This window comes from Gymnoscopelus microlampas, assembly GCF_963454915.1.
Source record: "Gymnoscopelus microlampas genome assembly, chromosome: 15".
NCBI lineage: Eukaryota > Metazoa > Chordata > Actinopteri > Myctophiformes > Myctophidae > Gymnoscopelus > Gymnoscopelus microlampas.
The window spans coordinates 7,261,366-7,280,477 of record NC_139952.1 but is presented as its reverse complement, the minus strand read 5'-3'; the positions used below and the strand labels follow the sequence as shown (position 1 = coordinate 7,280,477).

At 40.8% G+C, this 19,112-nt stretch overlaps 2 protein-coding genes across 3 annotated transcripts in view; one reads left to right on the top strand and one right to left on the bottom strand.

Moving 5' to 3' along the window:
* Positions 1–17,385, bottom strand: part of LOC311061566 (GTPase IMAP family member 8-like) — a 107,261-nt gene extending 89,876 nt beyond the window's left edge. Inside the window, exons 1-4 of one of the 2 annotated variants that reach the window (XM_084080243.1) lie at positions 17,318–17,385; positions 14,275–14,345; positions 13,987–14,112; positions 12,759–12,884 (exon numbers count right to left, since the gene is read on the bottom strand). In XM_084080243.1, coding sequence (XP_083936369.1) covers positions 12,759–12,884; positions 13,987–14,112; positions 14,275–14,302 — 280 coding nt within the window. In that variant the 5' untranslated portion in view covers positions 14,303–14,345; positions 17,318–17,385. The remainder of the gene's footprint in view (positions 1–12,758; positions 12,885–13,986; positions 14,113–14,274; positions 14,346–17,317) is intronic. The other variant, XM_084080244.1, reaches the window with a different exon arrangement.
* Positions 1–19,112, top strand: part of phactr4a (phosphatase and actin regulator 4a) — a 369,306-nt gene that overhangs the window by 101,429 nt on the left and 248,765 nt on the right. The window lies entirely within an intron of this gene.

Below are 19,112 nucleotides of genomic sequence, written 5' to 3'. Positions count from 1 at the left end.
GAGTGAGAGAGAGGCATACAGACAGACACGCACACAGTGAGAGAGTGACAGACAGACAGACAGACAGACAGACAGACAGACAGACAGACAGACAGACAGACAGACAGAGACAGAGTGAGAGAGAGGCAGACAGAGGCAGACAGACAGACAGACAGACAGACAGACAGACAGACAGACAGACAGACAGACAGTGACAGAGTGACAGACAGACAGACAGACAGACAGACAGACAGACAGACAGACAGACAGACAGACAGACAGTGACAGAGTGAGAGACAGACAGACAGACAGACAGACAGACAGACAGACAGACAGACAGACAGACAGACAGACAGACAGACAGACAGACAGACAGACAGACAGACAGACAGACAGTGACAGAGTGAGAGAGAGAGGCAGACAGACAGACAGACAGTGAAAGAGTGAGAGACAGACAGACAGACAGACAGACAGACAGACAGACAGACAGACAGACAGACAGACAGACAGACAGACAGACAGACAGTGACAGAGTGAGAGAGAGGCAGTGACAGAGTGAGAAGAAGTGAACATGCATTAATTAACAAAGTCATGATTTTTGTTCAGTAAATTATATTTGGACTGGTTAAATTGGGGTTTGAACCAGGGACATACAGACTTGCGGGTAGACAGTGTAAAGGATAAGGATAATTCCTTTAACAGGTCCGTTCATGAAAGTCCTTGCGGTCTTGTTTCCAATGAGGGCCTGTGAGCAATTAGGGATTAAGAGCCTTGCTCAGGGACAAATTTCATTTCATCTGGCCTGGCCTGGAATCGAAGGGCCTCTGGCTCCCTAGGCGGGCTCACTAACCACTCAGCTATGGCCGCAGTACTGACTGAGCCATTGGATAGACAGAATTGGATTTCATATGTGGTAAATTATCATACAGCATGGGTTGCTTATTATATACATACAAGCTCATAATGCGTCACATTGTAGATCGGCTGTTTGTGGTTACTGTTAGGTGTTGTATTAATAATTACATCCGCAAAGCAACAAGTAACTAAAGCTGTCATCTGCTGTAATTGTAGTAGAGTAGAGTAGTAAAGTAAAAGTGCCTAAAAATTGTACTGTGCATGTGACAGGTGTGATTGGTGATGAGTGAGAGCACTGGATCCAATCCATGGGAATAGGGGGAATTCCAAATGATGATCACCTCAACGCATTGTTGGGGACAGGGATCGAACCAGCGACTATGGATTCACAGGCTGCCTCTCTTCTCATTGAGCTAGAGATATGGCCTCCCTGATGGTGTCTGTTGATATCTATAGTTTTTTCCGTCCGTTATGAACCAAGCCTCTGTTTTGCTAACTACTGTAGATCACTGGTTCACAAAACATTTACCAATAAAGTTTTTTTTTTGTCTCCTCGGAATGGAAACTAGTGAAAATATTCGATCTACAAGCTCACAACGCGTTGCTATCTGAAAAGTTGTGAGATTGTAGATCGGCTATTTTCACAAGAAAGTATGTCATACATAAAAAACAACTACTCTCAAAAAAGCATTTCATGTTATTGTTTAAAAATTGCACATGTCTGAATTAACAGGGTCATGTTTTGTACAATGCAATTTAAATGTAAACTGTAATGAGTGGGATTTGAACCAGGGACCTTCGGCACATGAGGCTCACACTCTACTGGTCGAGCTATTCAATCCACAGCCTCAGACAATGAGAAAGGAGAATCCAACAAAACAAAACAAAAGGGCAAATGAAGTACGTCACACATTGAAAATAACTACTTTCAAGTAAGCATTTCACGTTATCTTTAACAATTGCACATGCATTCATTGATATAGTCATGTTGTGTGCAATGCAATTATAATGAAGTCTACATGAGGTGGGATTGGAACCGGCAACCCTGTGGCTTCAAGGCAGATGATTAAGCGGTCCTCACACATTTATTTGACACAGTTTCACGCAAATTGCTCAGAAATCCTTGGTTTAAATGTTTTTCAAACTGCTCAAAATTGCAGACAATCTAAGGGCAGAGCTTACTGGTCAAAGTGATAGATATGTTCCTCATGAGTCAAGGCACATGTGTAAGCAGGTTTAATGGCTGTCGGCCAAACGAGGCATGACTTTTGCCTGTTTAAAGTTTGCATTTAAAAAAAATTGCTATAGCGCCCCCCCTTTGACCAATTGGAGTAAGATTGGTTTTAGTGATACCTGGAATGACCCTCTACATTATTGCAAAGTTTCAAACAAATGTGAGTCTGCATGTATGTGTTAGGGGCAGATGAATAATTTTCATAAAACTGCAATATTCATTGGCTTATAAAAGCTTAACGTTTTCACTTATGGAAAATCCGCTTGCTCACGTTTGTCGGCATTGGTCCAAAGTTCATGTGTAGACAGTTTTGTGCAGATTGCTCAAAGATCCCAGAAAGCTATAGATTTTTAATGCTTTTCATATAATTTGAAATGGTGGGAGATCAAAAGGTCAGAGTTCAAAAGTCAGAGTGTGAAAGTTGTTCGGCATGAGGAGACGCATGTGTGTATCGAAGTTTCATGGTTGTAGGTCAAACAGGGCATGAGTGGTACCTGTTCTAAGTTGGCATTTTTCAATTGATTGCTACAGCGCCACCCTTTGGCCGATGGTTTTGAGTTTCGGGTCTTCGCCGTTTGGCATAGCCCTCTACCATATTGCCGAGTTTCGTAAAAAGCGTATGCACGGTTGGGCCAGAACTGGCAAAACCGGCGGAAGAATAATAGTGAAAGCCAAGAGATGCAATAAGGCTTCGAGAGCTTGATAGGCCTCGAAACCTTAATAAATCAATAGTTCTGTGGAGGCACTTCTGAAGTGAACAGCAAATTATTTTATTTAATTAATGAATGTATTTTATTATTTCTCTCACATTAATCAACATATCACCACTAGACATCAATGTAAATTTGCTGAAATTACCATGTTATCCATATTTCATGTTCAGTAGTAGTGTTAGTAGTGGATATAAAACATTTTAGTACTGAAAGCTGGTGGGTGGATATGGATGGTCTTTAAGGTAGCAGCTGCTTGGTATGTAATGGGATGGAAATAGGGGTGTGGTGGGTGATATGGTGGTGCAAGGAGGGGTGTAGGGGGCTGTGTGGGGGGTATGGGGATGGGTGTAACGGGGCTTTCGGGTAAGAATGGGACGGGAAAATGGGGGTGGGGGTATGGGGGAGATGAGGGGGGGGGGGGGGGGGCGATGAGGGTGGGTTGGGTGGGGGGTTATGGGGTGGGTATGGGGCTCAACCGGGTTCCTCGTTTGCTGTGGACCCCCTGGAACTCCCTCAAGGATCCCTGGGGGTCCCCAGACCACACTTTTGAGAACCTTTTTTGCTCTAAAGATATGATAAAAATATTATTGTAATTTAAATCCCATATTATACAACTGTAGAATTGAAGAAACTTTGAGAATTAAATATTGTGACACAAACATGTCACACTTAAGAACTCAAAGGCCAGCCTAAGAGTGCTCATCAGTGTGTGTAGATTCTGTTCTTACCTGAGAAAAGATCACAGCTAAGAAAACATTGGAGTATACAAAAATCTTCTTAAAAACCTCAACAGCAGACAAGGAATAGTTTAATCACTTTAACCCTATTTTATACTTTTTTTTGAAAATAGCCGATCTACAAGCTCACAACGCGTCCCATTACCGGCCATTTTGAGCCTGTAGATCGGCTATTTTTGAAACATTGATACATCTTAAAAAATAAATCCTGGTGGGGGTCTGCAGCCAAATGCATGTCAATTTTGGGGTCCTTGACATGAAAATGTTCGAGAAGAAGAGCTTTAGAGTTTTCAACGGGTCTGAAATTACAATCTAACCCAAACAGACCCAGGTGACTTGAAGCCTAAGCCCCATACCCACCCCATAACCCCCCACCCAACTCACCCTCATCGCGCCCCCATACCCCGACCCCCATATCCCCGATATTCACCACACCCCCATTTTCCCATCCCCTTCCTACCTGAAAGCCCCACTATACCCACTTGTCATACCCACCCCCATACCCCCCACACAGCCCCCTACACCCCTCCTTGCACCACCATATCACCCCCCACACCTCTATTTCCACCCCATTACATACCAAGCAGCTGCTACCTCAAAGACCCTCCATGTCCACCCACCAGCTTTCAGTACTAAAATGTTTTATATCCACTACTAACGCTACTCCTGAACATGAAATATGGATAACATTTTTAACAGCTAATTTCAGCAAATTTACATTGATGTCTAGTGGTGATATGATGATTAATGTGAGAGAAATAATAAAATAGATTAATTAATTAAATAAAATAATTTGCTGTTCACTTCAGAAGTACCTCCACAGAACTATTGATTTATTTATTTATTTTTATGTTTGGAGTCTGGTGTTCCACCATCTTTAGACTTTAAAAGATGGTGGAACGGGAGTTTAATCACTTTAACAAAAAAAATAGCTGATCTACAAGCTCTCAACGCGTCCCATTACTGGACATTTTGAGCTCGTAGATCGGCTATTTTCGAAACTTTTTGATAAATCTTGAAAAATTCTCCTTGGCAGAAAATATTTTCAGATGGGGGTCTGCAGCCAAATGCATGTCAATATGAAGTTACGAGGATTGACATGAAAATGTTTGAGAACAACTGTTTTAAGGCAGGTACACACTGCAGGATATTTGGTCCGATTATGCTGTCCACAACCTTTTTTTGGCGCTCGCCGACAAAACCTCCCGATCTGACGCAGATCGGCCTTTGATCAGCGAGATAATGCTCGCTGTGAGTGAAAGGCTCAGTGAGACGATCTGGCCGCGATCATCCGCTCTGCGATGGCTTTGCGACCGTTTTCAAATTTCTATCTGGTTAAATATTCAGCCCTGTCGCAGACAGGAGATCAGACAGTATCATACAGTATGAAAGGGTCTACGAGGAGATCAACGCTACAGCCAATGATAGCACATTACAGCAGTCACCATGGCTAGGAGAGGATCACTGACTGGACCTGACATTTTTATTAGGCAAAAGAATGTAAAACAACACAGTTACATTTATAATGCTTTTGTCTAAAAGGTCCGGCCAAAAAAGTCCTTGCGGACTTGTTTCCGTTGGGGTCCTTGAATTGGGGTCTTGATTAATGTGAGAACAATAATAAAATACATTCATTAATTAAATAAAATAATTTGCTGTTCAGTGTTCACTTCAGAAGTACCTCCACAGAACTATTGATTTATTTATTTTTATGTTTGGAGTCCGGTGTTCAACCATTTATTTCAACTTTATTTCTGTGTGTGATTTCCCGTGATTTGCAGCAATCACACACAGGTGTGACTGCAGGCAGAACCATGCAGTCATGCCTTATATGGGGATTGGTGGGGCGGCTTCCTATGGTAATTAGGATTGACTGGCACACCCCTTCAAGTTACGAGGATTGGGATTCATCATCATAAGAACATAATTAATTTACAAACTTTTTTTTTTTTTAATTTACAAACAATTCTGCCTTTTAAGAACGTTTCATCATGCATGTGCACACATAGACATCAAAGGGGGCTTGAGCCCCCTTTTATGTCTGTCGGTAAAAAGTGCCCTCGCCAAACTATGTATGCAGCATTTATAATGGTGAAAAAACAAACAAATGCCCTTTCTCCATGCTGTACTCGAAGTCACTGAGGCAGCAGTCAAGAGAACTGCCCCTGTCTTACTCTCCTGAACTGGAATGCAGCCTTTAATGTTGTAAGAATGCCCCCTAGTCTCCTCTGTCGGTAAACTGTAGAAATCCCTGCGCATCCGTTGGCCCGCACCTGCAGACAGTAAAGTTTACTTAATTGAGCCCCATGCCGTGCAGTGCGTGCGCAGAATTATAGCCGATTTACAAGTTCACAACGCGTCACAACGCACAGCGTTGTGAGCTTGTAGATCGGCTATTTTTGGTGCGCGATACCGCCCGCCAAACAAAGTATATACACAATCGAAACCTATAGATGAGCGCACCGCACAACAACGCACATCTTCAATGAAAACGGACCAATTTGAAACAGATTATTAAGTGTCAAGGAGGAGCCTGCTGCCAAGTCTCACCCTTTGAGAGTGAGAGAGTCACGCAATTTAACCTCTTCACACGCCTCACGACACACTTGCCATTTCACACGCTTTTTTCCCCCTCTCATAGCAAAAAAAAAACAAAAAACAGAACGCTCGTCCTAAAACACACTGCCCCTTTTTTTGCGGATCGTGGCCGCCGGATTAGACCTGGGGCAAGCGTGTTTTAGGACGACCATTCCATTCCATTTGGGGAGGTCATTAGGACGTTCCATTTGGAGAGGTGTGCTGCGCGATGGGATAGACTGGAGAGAAGAAGGACCCGCCGATTTTTCCTTTTTGCTTGATATTGTTTGATGGCAAAACAATCATGACTGATACACATGAAAGAAGACCCTTCACAGCTAATAGAGAATTTTTAAATTTAAGAATCTGTTCAGAATTGAATAAGTACGGCTATAGTTAAATGTGAACTCTTTCTGCTATAAATATGCATCCATGCGTTCTGTGCGCCTGTCGGCTGCTACGTTTCCTTTTTGCCACACATCTACACTTCATGGAGTAAATTTTTTTGTACCGAATTAACCAAATTAAAAATATAAAAGAAATAAAGGAAATAAAAAGGGGTAAAACCGCGAAAAAACGAAAATATAATTCGCCGCCGCTTTTTGGGCGACGGCTAGCGGTTCCCTTTGGGAACTAAAACCCCTGCCCCTATAATTCCTTCTGCACGTCCCTGCGTTTCATGAATCTGATTAGGAATTCACTTGTATGTAAGAGGAAACATTAGGAACTTATTTCTGCATGAGGCCCAATGCACACAGTGATGTGGGTACAGATAGGCTAGGCTGTATGTAGATGTTGAGCAGGTATCAGAATGAGCTACATCTACAAGCTGTATTACACTCTTGTGTACTAACAAGATGTGACAAAATATCTCCATATATGTATTGCACCAAACATAAGCAAAGCTATGTTATATTTGTGCATTTATAATGTCTATGTTACATCAATTCTACAAAAATAACCAAACTACAACGACTCCTTCACAGTGACCCTGGTCCTTGACAACAGCCGCGTAGGTTGGAATCCAATTTTTACTGAGCCTGGCCGATGCTCTAATTACGGGGCCAGGCTTCCAGCATGGACCCGTTTTGATATTGGCATTATTCTGTCACTTTTTCTGCCACTTTCTGCAGTTCTGGCTTAACCGTGCATACGCTTTTTACGAAACTCGGCCATATGGTAGATGGTCATGAAAAACTATCAAGAAATAATTCTCAAAATCTTTCGTCCAAAGGTGGCGCTATAGCACTCAATTGAAAATGACAACAGGTACAACTCATGCCCTGTTTGACCTACAGCAATAAAATACACTCTGACTTTTGACCTCTGACCTTTAGATCTCCCACCATTTTGAATTATATGAAAAACAGTTAAAATCTATGGAATCCTGGGATTTTTGAGCAATTTGCACGAAACTTTTTACACGTGAACTTTGGACCTATGCCGACATAAAATAGGGAGCGGATTTTTTCTAAGTGAAAAAATGAAGCTTTAATGAGCCAATGAATATTTCAGTTTTATGACAATTATTCATCTGCCCCTAACACATACATGCAGACTCACATTTCTTTGAAACTTTGCGGTAATGTAGCGGGTCATTCCAAATATCACTGAAACCAATCTTACTCCAATTGCTATTTGCGTGAAACTGTATCATCTGTGTGATGTCTTTTTTCACATTTTCTGTCTGTTGGTCCAATGGCTTCTCCCTTAAACGAATGCCTCACAACACCAAGCTTGCCAGTTCAAGCCTCACTTGATGCAGGTTTCATTAGAGTTGCATTGCACACAACATGACTGTATCAGTGAATACATGTGCAATTGTTAAATGTAATATGAAATGCTTAACAATATTTGTTTGTCAATTTTCTGACATAATTATGTTCTTGTAGAAAGTGAGCAACAGTCCACCTGGCCTATTCCCATGGATTGGATCTACCCGCCTCACCTGCTGTCATTCCCTCTCAATCCATAATCACACCTGCCCTCACTCACTCCTCATTAGTGTGTCTCTCTCTCTCTCTCTCTCTCTCTCTCTCTCTCTCTCTCTCTCTCTCTCTCTCTCTCTCTCTCTCTCTCTCTCTCTCTCTCTCTGTCTCTCTCTCTCTGTCTGTCTCTCTCTCTCTCTCTCTGTCTGTCTCTCTCTATCTCTCTCTCTCTCTCTTCATTCACCAGGTCAGGTCTGTTGGTCCAATGGCTTCTAGCTTAAGCGTGTGCCTCACAAGGTTGCTGGTTCAAACCTCAATTAATGCAGACTTCATTCAAATTGCATTGCACACAACATGATTGTGTCAATTAATGCATACGCATTTGTTAAAGATAACCTGAAATGCTTACAATGTATGATATACTTAATTCTGAAAATAGCCGATCTACAATCTCACAACTTTTCAGATAGCAACGTTTTGTGAGCTTGTAGATCAACTACTTTCACTAGTTTCTGTTCCGAGGAGACGTACAATTTCTCTATCGGTAGATGGTTAGGGAACCATAGATCTAGAGTAGTTAGCAAAACAGAGGACTGGTCCGTCAGGGACGGAATGAGTTATAAATATCAACAGACACTACTAGGGCTATCATATCTCTAGCTCAATGAGAAGAAAGGCAGCCTTGTAGTCCAGAGGTCACCTGTTCGATCCCCTTCCCTGACGATGTGTTGAGGTGATCATGATTTGGCATTCGTAGGCTTACGCATAGTATTTCTTGAGGTTAGGGGAAGGCATAGTTTTACTGAGGTTAGGGTTATGGGTTTAAAATGCTCATTTGTTAATTGCATGGTCTTCTTTCTCTCAAGTTCAGTCTTCTATGTTTCTATGGCTTATTGTGCATATTACTTATCATTGCTTCTTTCTTTCTTCTCTCTGCAATCCCTGGCCCCGTATTATCGCTGCTTGCAGCTATATTCAATTCTTATTTTTCCCTTCAATTTCCTCAAAATATGAAGTCAGAAGTCTTTGAGATTGACAGGTGTCGCAATATCACGGCGGTCCTGTTGATTCCCAAATACTCAAATGACCATAAAACAACAGTAACAACACACTCTCCCAGCCTTTAGTTGCACCATAATACTGTGTTTATAATCTACTGGTTCCGTGTCAACTTCTGACTTTGTCACTTGTAGCAAGTGAGTGCACACACACACACACACACACACACACACACACACACACACACACACACACACGGGATAGTAATCGCTACAACATGCTTGGTTAATCGATAACATCAAACGGAGAATAGATCAGGAATGAACTCCCCACAATAATCGAGTAGCCTACTGGACAGCTGTCTTGCAATTTCCAAACGCGCTAATACTGTCATAACCCTCCAATAACATTCTGCTGTGTTGGAAGACGGAATCAGACGTGCCTGAGATCACTGGTCGCTTGAACTTGATACTTTTCTCATTTGAAAAAGAACTAGGCACTTCTTGAATGGCGATGACATTATCAGGGTTTCCAACTTTTTGCATTGGCCTGTTATTGTTTTAGTGTTGTTTTTTGTTACCCTGTGTAGGCAAATTTGTATTGCCTGTTGATTGATCTAGTAAGTCGTAAAAGGCATTGTGTAGTATTAGTATCATCTAACTGCCTGAGTGGTACATTGATATATTCATTTCAAGATTTATGTTATAACATAAATCATTTCAAGATGTTATTGTCTCCGCCAGGCCGAGCAAGAGAGTATGTTTTGCCCCCTGTCTGTCCGTCCGTCCGTGTGTCCGTCCTTCTGTCTGCGACCAGCTAATCTCCGCCACCGTTGGCCCGGTCGCTGTGAAACTGTGCACACACACCACAGCAGAACCTCTGGCCCACATTTTTCATATCAGCCTGTCATAGAGCCACCATGAGGCCAACTTTTGCAAAACATTTTTTTATATTACTCCTACAGATTTTGTCCAAAAAACATCATCAACACGGATCTGTCCGATTTTCCATATTCCATCCTGATTGGCTAAGATTGGCTTCCAAAGTTTGCAGGATTGGTTTTGAACAAAATGCCTCAAATCATCACTTTTCCACGTAAATTCCCACTTGGCCCAGGAAGAAATGCCACTTGAAAACTTTCAAATCAGCCTCATGGTGGCGCTAAAACAGGCTGATTCACGTTTTTAGCTATAACTGCACCGATCTGTGTGAAACTTTGCACGCACACCCCCTAGAGGCCAAGGAAAAACCTTTGCCCTGCATTTTTCACATATTCCTTTTAGAGCGCCACCAGGAGGCTGAGTTTTATAAAACACATTTTTTTTGCTCTTACGCAAAAATCACGCAAAATTCCTCAAATCATGAACGCAGAGTGCGATTTCCGTGACATTTTGCACACACATTCCTAATAGGCCGAGGAAGATATGCCACCCTTTTCACATTGGCCTGTAATACAGCATGTCTGATTTAGCAAACCACATTTTTGGAACAAAATGCCTCATATCCTGAAAGCAGTGTCCGATTGCCGTGCAAGGCCTAAGAAGCAATGGCACCCTTTTCACATTGGCCTATTATAGCACCACCAGGAGGCCATAATAACCTGCCTGACCTGGGGGAGACTTGTGCTCCGAGGAGCACCTTTTCTAGTTCAACTATGTGTCTTCCAATCACACATCATGGTCATTTGCTGAATGCGCGAGGCTTGTACTGGCCACTATATTCTGAATAGACCAAGGTGTTACTTGATTTGAATCCTTTGTATCCTTTGAAACGGAGGGGTGTCGTTGACCACTGTTCTGATGAATTCAGAAAAGCTGTACTAAAAAGGTATAAAAAAAAACAAGACTATTTTATTCATTCAAATTTGTATGACCCTCCATTGGACTCAAAGATCGTATGACCCTCCCCTATTTTCCTCCAGGGGGTAAACTTCTGTAAAAATCCGCCTGTCCCTTACCCAGGAGAATGTTATTGACAACATTTCTTGACAACAGGTATTATAAGGTATTATAAGGCTATAACATTATTCATTATAAGGATTAATGTTTGCAGACAGATATAAGAATATAAGCCTGTATTTGGCAAAAGATTAAAAGGAAAACGAATGAACCAATTTCAATACTTTTTACACCCACCCTTCCTTTGTTGTACAAATGGGTGAAACAAACAATCAAACAAACAAAAACTTCCGGTTGCCCGGGAACATGGAGGGTTTTGGTAAGAAAGATACGTTTTTTTTAACCTGTCTGTTTAGACATCAGGTGTTTCATGAGGTCACCTTGCTCTTGTTCAGAAGGCTCTGTAGTATTTTGAAGCAAACTTGACATATCTTGATGTATTTCCTATTGCTACCTCAGCCAATCAGTCCCCTGGGAGCTGGGGCTATGGGATTTAAACTCCTGCATGTTGCGGTCCAACGTAATGTCTACATGTTAACACATGTTTACAAATGTTTACTTAGCTGTGTTTGTTTTAAAGCTGTGTCCACCATGTTAGTATGACATTCTACACAGAGTAACACTGCTCTCTAGTGTCTCAGCTTCATGAACAGGGAGTGACCATTGAGCTATGGGATTGACAGTTGTTAGTCTCAGTCATTATTAATATTAGAGGTTGAAATTGGTAAGCACCTGCTGATGTAATGTTTTTGTTTGACAGGAAGCAATTAAAATTGGCTCGATAGTACAATATATGGCTGAACCTATGAATAGACAATGACATGTATTTATGGTGGTATAGTCCTTTAACAGAAACAGTAATGGTGTAACTCACATTACAAATTCTCTAAAGTTAATAGGCTGACCCATGGGCGTGTCACTACCGTCACTACAATCAATTCAAATTCGAGGGTACTTCGGATTTGCAAAGAACCAGTGAACCTCACTTAAACAAAGCAGAAATGTATTGTCAACTAAAACATCAGCAATAGCAATGATGATGATGATGATGATCTAGTTGTGTAGGCAATTTGCCATTTCTCTACACAACTAGATGTCACCAGATGTTACTACAAGTTTCCAGGCTGATCCATTGACCTGTCACTTTTCAATTCATGGACACATAACTGACAGCAGGTGACACGCACATACACCACTTTAAATACAATGGAGCCCCATGGCTTAAATGAAAGAGTAGATCTCAGCTTGTTAATATGGTTGTAATGTTTTCTCCTTCCCTTGTATAAACATGTGTATCTCTTTAGGGCTGTGCTGCCCTGTATATTGACTATTGTCTTGTTTTGACTGCTTGTTTCACTCCATGTTTACATTCCTGATTATTACAAGGACCATTCAGGTTGTGCCCATTGTGAATTTGCAAAGCTAGTTTGTATAGCTTGTGTTATAGATTGTAGGCTACTGTACATACTATATGGGATTCATTTTTCCCCATTGTGTTTTTTTTTGGTGGGTATATGGGATCCTTTATGGTACATTTTGGATATGTGTACTCCTCTTCTTCTCCAAATAAATAGTAACTGGAAAAAACACGTCCCCTCACACATTGAAAGGACAATATCAGTCACCAGTTAGGGGTTCAGTGTCTAAGGAACACCTTGACACATTGCCAGGGCTCGAATGGGACATTCTGTTTCCCAGGCAGGCTCTCTATCCATTCAGCTATGGCCGCCCCAAAACATACAAGATTTAAAACCAGCAGCGACGATATCTAAGAAATGAATTATGTGGGATATGGAATAAACAAAAAGAAATAAACCCTGAACATGTTGTGGTCCAACCTTTTTTCTGGGATCCTGGTGACTGTGTTGAAGTTATCATGTGGAGCCATAGACGGTTCACTCTCCACAACAACATCACTGCTGGCAGACATCTCTGTTCTCTGTCCTTCAGTCTCCTGGATGATGCTGTGAATAACATTGTTAACGTTTTCATCATTATTATAATCATTACCACTGTTGTTGTTTCTGTTTTCATTATCATTATTATCATTACCGGCGTTCTGATTATTCAATGTTAATCATAACATTTAACTATAAAACTTCGAAATTAAGGAAACATGTTTAGCATTTATATACCTTTAGTTAACTTGGCATATGCTTAATATTTTTATTAGATGATCGGATCATCCGTGAGAGTACCATTTGTAAACTTCGGGTTCATGCAGGACGAAGCACTGCAGCCGCTCGCCCTACCCAAAAGAACAGATCTGCAAGCTATCGACACGGCATGTCGCAGTGCGTTGACAGCTTGTATGTCTGTTTTTTTTGGGCACGTTACGCAAAGGCCCGGCCGTAATATATATATAAAATGTGTGTGTGTGTGTGTGTGTGTGTGTGTGTGTGTGTGTGTGTGTGTGTGTGTGTGTGTGTGTGTGTGTGTGTGTGTGTGTGTGTGTGTGTGTGTGTGTGTGTGTGTGAACTAGTTTTTCATAGAACTATTTTGCTACGATGGGTGTTGCGAGCGCCCCAGGGTGCTCGTAACAAACTGCTGCGTAGGACAGCACTCATAACTATGCCTCTCCCAGGAGTAGGCGGGGAGGATGGCACGCACGGGCACAACCACCTGCTACTAATGAGGGTAGAGCGTAAGTTTGGCCGAGTCCCAGCTGTGTAGTAGGCTCTTACGCAAGCTGCGTAGGCCACGCATGACCTGAAATCTACGTGCCTGCTAAGGTACTGCGCAGCCTGTGACGACACACGTTAGACCCGTCGTAGGACCTGCGCAGCATCTCTACGAAGCATCTCTACGAAGCTTTTTGGGAAACGCGGCCAATATCAGTCACCAGTTAGGGGTTCAGTGTCTAAGGAACACCTTGACACATTGCCAGGGCTCGAATGGGACATTCTGTTTCCCAGGCAGGCTCTCTATCCATTCAGCTATGGCCGCCCCAAAACATACAAGATTTAAAACCAGCAGCGACGATATCTAAGAAATTAATTATATATAATTAAATATATATAGGGAATAAACAAAAATAAATAACCCCTGAACATGTTGTGGTCCAACCTGTTTTCTGGGATCCTGGTGACTGTGTTGAAGTTATCATGTGGAGCCATAGATGGTTCACTCTCCACAACAACATCACTGCTGGCAGACATCTTTGTTCTCTGTCCTTCAGTCTCCTGGATGATGCTGTGAATAACATTGTTAACGTTTTCATCATTATTATAATCATTACCACTGTTGTTGTTTCTGTTTTCATTATCATTATTATCATTACCGGTGTTCTGATTATTCAATGTTAAACTCAAAAACTCAAAAATGCTAAATGAAACAGATTTAATTGTGTCCAACCTGCCAATCTTGTCATCAGAATTTTCATGATCCATGACTTCAGTGGTCCTCAACTGAATAGTTCATACTTTCTGTACGCAAGCACGCACGCACGCACACACGCACGCACGCACGCACACACGCACACGCACACGCACACACACACACACACACACACACACACACACACACACACACACACACACACACACACACACACACACACACACCAATTAATGTATGGTTGAAGACAATACATGTCTATAACAGTGTTCATACAAACAATATTTGTAATCTCATTCTGTATTCCCAAAATGACATTGACATAGAGAGATTATACAAACATTAACACTAACATATCTGCTATAATAGATGTAAATAGACTACATTTAGTACCTCTAGTCAACCAGTAGGTGTCCTACCAGACCACGGGTTTTAAATCAAACAACCATGCTGTTATTACTTTACTTATTACTTTACTTTATTTATTTATAAAATAACTCAAACTACAGCGGTGGTCAGACATGGATGTTGTATTATTGTATTATTAATATATTCTACCATGTTTAAAATAATGTTTTATTCACTACAAAACGTGTGGGTTTCTATTCAGTTTTAAGAGATTGACTCTTTCAACACTTTCAAAAGAGTCATTACTTTTTTTAATAAAATGACATATTGACATTAAAGCTGTGCATTTTAAAATAAAATAAAAACAAAACGTCACCCCAATGCAACTTCCCCAGAAGTAACTGATTTCCAGTGGTAGGAAAAGTACTAAATTATTTTACTTTACTAAATACTTCAATGTAGAAACACTCTGTGACAAGTAAAAGTCTGGTAATTAAAATATACTTGAGTAGGTCTAAAAGTATAAAAGTATTGGCATCAAAATGTACTTTAAGTACCAAAAGTACTCAATACGCAGAATGTCCCATTTCACAAGTTTTCAAATGTCTAAAATGTATACAAATATTTCGAAAATAGCAGATCTACAAGCTCAACGCATTGTGAGCTTGTAGATCGGCTATTTTCAAATGGCCGACATATAGGGCTGAAGTGGTTAGTGTAGTGTGTTTTGTAATAATTAATAATCAATATCTACAAAGTGACTAGTAAATAGTTTTCAAATGATTATTGTGGAGTTAAAAGTACATTTGCCTCTGAGATGCAGTGGAATCGATTCTAGAAGTATTGTATTGTGGAATTGTAAGTATTGAAAAATGCAAATACTCCAGTAAAGTACTTACTTACTTACTAAAGTAAAAGTACCTCAACATTTTACTTAAGTACATGTACTTGAGTAAATGTATAGTTACTTTCCGCTGGTCTCATTCAAAACAGCCCTAAAAACTCATCTTTCTGGAGGCCTAAAGAGGAGCTAGTACCAGTTTCCCTGTAGACAGACGACCCCCCCCCCTCCCCTTTTTTTTGTACATACTTTTTATTTTATTTTCTAATGCTTTTTTTGTATATATTTTTTTTATTTTCTCATGCCTTTTTGTACATAATGGTATATATTTTTTCCTCTGTATTGTTGATTTTTGAACTGTTTGGTTGCTACTATGTCTATGAAATTAATTCAAGGACCCCAACGGAAACAAGCCCGCAAGGACTTTTTTGGCCGGACCTTTTAGACAAAAGCATTATAAATGTAACTGTGTTGTTTTACATTCTTTTGCCTAATAAACATTTCAATCAATCAAAAATCACTGGTGATTTTCAGTAAACTGCAGAAGGGTGCGCTCCCACCGCACTTTTATTTTACCTCTGGGGCAGAATCTGCCAATGCTTTGTCAATGCAAATGCGTGGATTCTTGGCAAAAATCCGCAAGACCAGGAATCCACGCATTTGCATTGACAAAGCATTGGCAGATTCTGCCCCAGAGGTAAAATAAAAGTGCGGTGGGAGCGCACCCGAAGGGTAGACTAGGATCATGTTGATCCGGTTTGGTTCTGGAGCAGATAGGGAAACAGTGCGTGCATGTATGTGTGAGTGTAAATTAGAGGCTACAGTAGGCGGACTCTAGACCGGATCACACTGATTCACAATGAAAACCAGGCTTTCAACGGGTGCTGCCGCGGAAAGCCTGGTGGTGAGGCGTAGCCTTGATACAAGACAGTCTTGGAGTTTTTTTTTTTTCCTCGAAATAGTCTTTGTACTTTCTCCCTTTTTGGCCCCTATACATCTACATAAACGTTCATATTTCAAATATAATGTGCTTACCTTATGGCCACGCCGGATGTCATAATTATGTAAAGCCCCTCAGGAAGTACCCGTTTCTTCCGTATTGTTCAATAAAAAGCATTTTAATCCGATTGGTGTTCATTTTCTCCGTATCCTTTCAACTGCGCGACCCTATCGGTTGAGAGGTGTATTGCACGCTGATACATTATAACTCTATGAGAAAATGTCCACCGATCGGGTTAAAATGCTTTTCCTTGGACAATACGGAACATACGGGTACTTCAAATGGCCCGTACATAATTGTAACATCCGTGGCCATTGCGTCAGCAATTATATTCGAAATCTGAACCCTAATGTCGATGTACGGACCAAAAAGGACGAAAGTGCAAAGACTATTTTGAAAAATATCCATATGATATGACGGTCTTGATCCAAGGCTAAGTGACGCAAGGTTAGCCGAGGTGACTCGGAGTGATAGCAGTCTGTATGTCACTTAGCATTAGATAAATATTCATAATGGTCAACATGTTCTGCTATGTCTTGTACATAATTTGGTGGTGAAGTTATAACTTCGAGAGAGAGAGAGAGAGAGAGAGAGAGAGAGAGAGAGAGAGAGAGAGAGAGAGAGAGAGAGAGAGAGAGAGTCAGAGAAAGAGAGAGTCAGAGAAAGAGAGAGTCAGAGAGAGAGAGAGAGAGAGAGAGAGAGAGAGAGAGAGAGAGAGAGAGAGAGAGAGAGAGAGAGAGAGAGAGATCGGGGGATCGGAGGAAGAGTGGGGGAGGGTAATAAAGTGGAACTCTCTGAATGTGTATTAAAAAGTGTTTGTGTGTGAACCAACAACAACAACCAAGTGGTTGTAGTATAATAAAAGTTCTTACCTTAATATGTAAGCTTTGGTTCTTTATTTGCTTTGTTCTGTCGTGCAAATGTCGAGACTGTTGTTGTGTTCTTGTGTTAAAAAATGGCTCCGTGTCTACTTACTTTAGTTTCTGTTTCATAGTTGATCCGCCTCTTTGTACAGTAGCTGACACTCCATATTTGGTCAACACAGTCTTACTGCCTTTAAACATACAAACAAACATATAGCCTACACCTCCCAACAAAGAACACAATGATGATAATAATAATAATAATAATAATAATAATAATAATAATAATAATAATAATAATAATAATAAGGGTAATAATAATAATAATAATAATAATAATAATAATAATAATAATAATAATGGGGGTAATAATAATAATAATAAATCAATCCATTCCTGTTTACAACACCTTAATTACTTAGTTACTTTCCACCACTGGAGATCAGGGCCCTACTGATGGTTCCAAAGTCTGGATTTCTCATGTGGGCTCCTGGACTGTGGAACCCCCTACCTGGGGATCTCAGGAAGGCAAACTCTGCATGTGTCCTCTTTTAAATCTGTTCTTAAAATTCACTTCTATCACACAGCTTTTTCTTTATTGATGAATTGTTATTTCACCTTGACCTTGGAATTATTCACTGTTACTGTAAAGCAACTTTTATTAGTAGTAGTAGTAGTAGTAGTAGTAGTAGTAGTAGTAGTAGTAGTAGTAGTAGTAGACTAGTATTGTAAAGGTTGGCCAATGGCTCAGATCCAAGATCCCCCCCAAAACCGCCCAACAAAGTCACGGCAGCGTATTTACAGTGTAGCCTAGGCAGAGACAACAACTTAATAAAAAGAGTGGCAAAACAAAGTAAAAAAAAGAAAATAGGGAAACAACAAACCAAGAACTTAAGGAACTCTCTCTTTCAAAGGGAGGTAAGACAGGAATAATCACGAAATGGCTGAGAAATGGCGGAGCAATACATTACGTAGACACACTGGTGTCATCACAATACGTAATATAAATAGCTTAGACAGGATTAATCAAGAACAGTACATTCCAGTACAAACTGATCTCACAGTTGATGACAGTTGATAGCACGGAGACTTGTGCTCCGAGGAGCACATTTTCTAGTTATTATTATTATTATTACACTTATTATTATTATTATTACTCTCCGCAGGAGAGTATTGTTTTCACTTTCTAAATATGACACACCGATTGGTCAAGCCTCACGTGACACGTGACAATACGATGAAATACTGTATAAATACTGTCAAAGTGAGGTAAGACAGGAAGCATCACGAAATGGCTGCATGGCAATACATAATTGGCAGATAGGACAGATAGGACACTTATATAGACAGGAGGGATATGACACTTACACAGACGGATAGGACACTTACAGTACACAGACAGGACGGATAGGACACTTATACAGACAGGACGGATAGGACACTTATACAGACAGGACGGATAGGACACTTATACAGACAGGACGGATAGGACACTTATACAGACAGGACGGATAGAACACTTACACAGACAGGACGGATAGGACACTTACATAGACAGGAGGGATATGACACTTACACAGACAGGACGGATAGGACACTTACTGTATACAGACAGGACGGATAGGACACTTACAGTATACAGACAGGACGGATAGGACACTTATACAGACAGGAGGGATAGGACACTTACACAGACAGGAGGGATAGGACACTTACATAGACAGGACGGATAGGACACTTATACAGACAAGACGGATAGGACACTTATACAGATGGATAGGACACTTATACAGACAGGACGGAT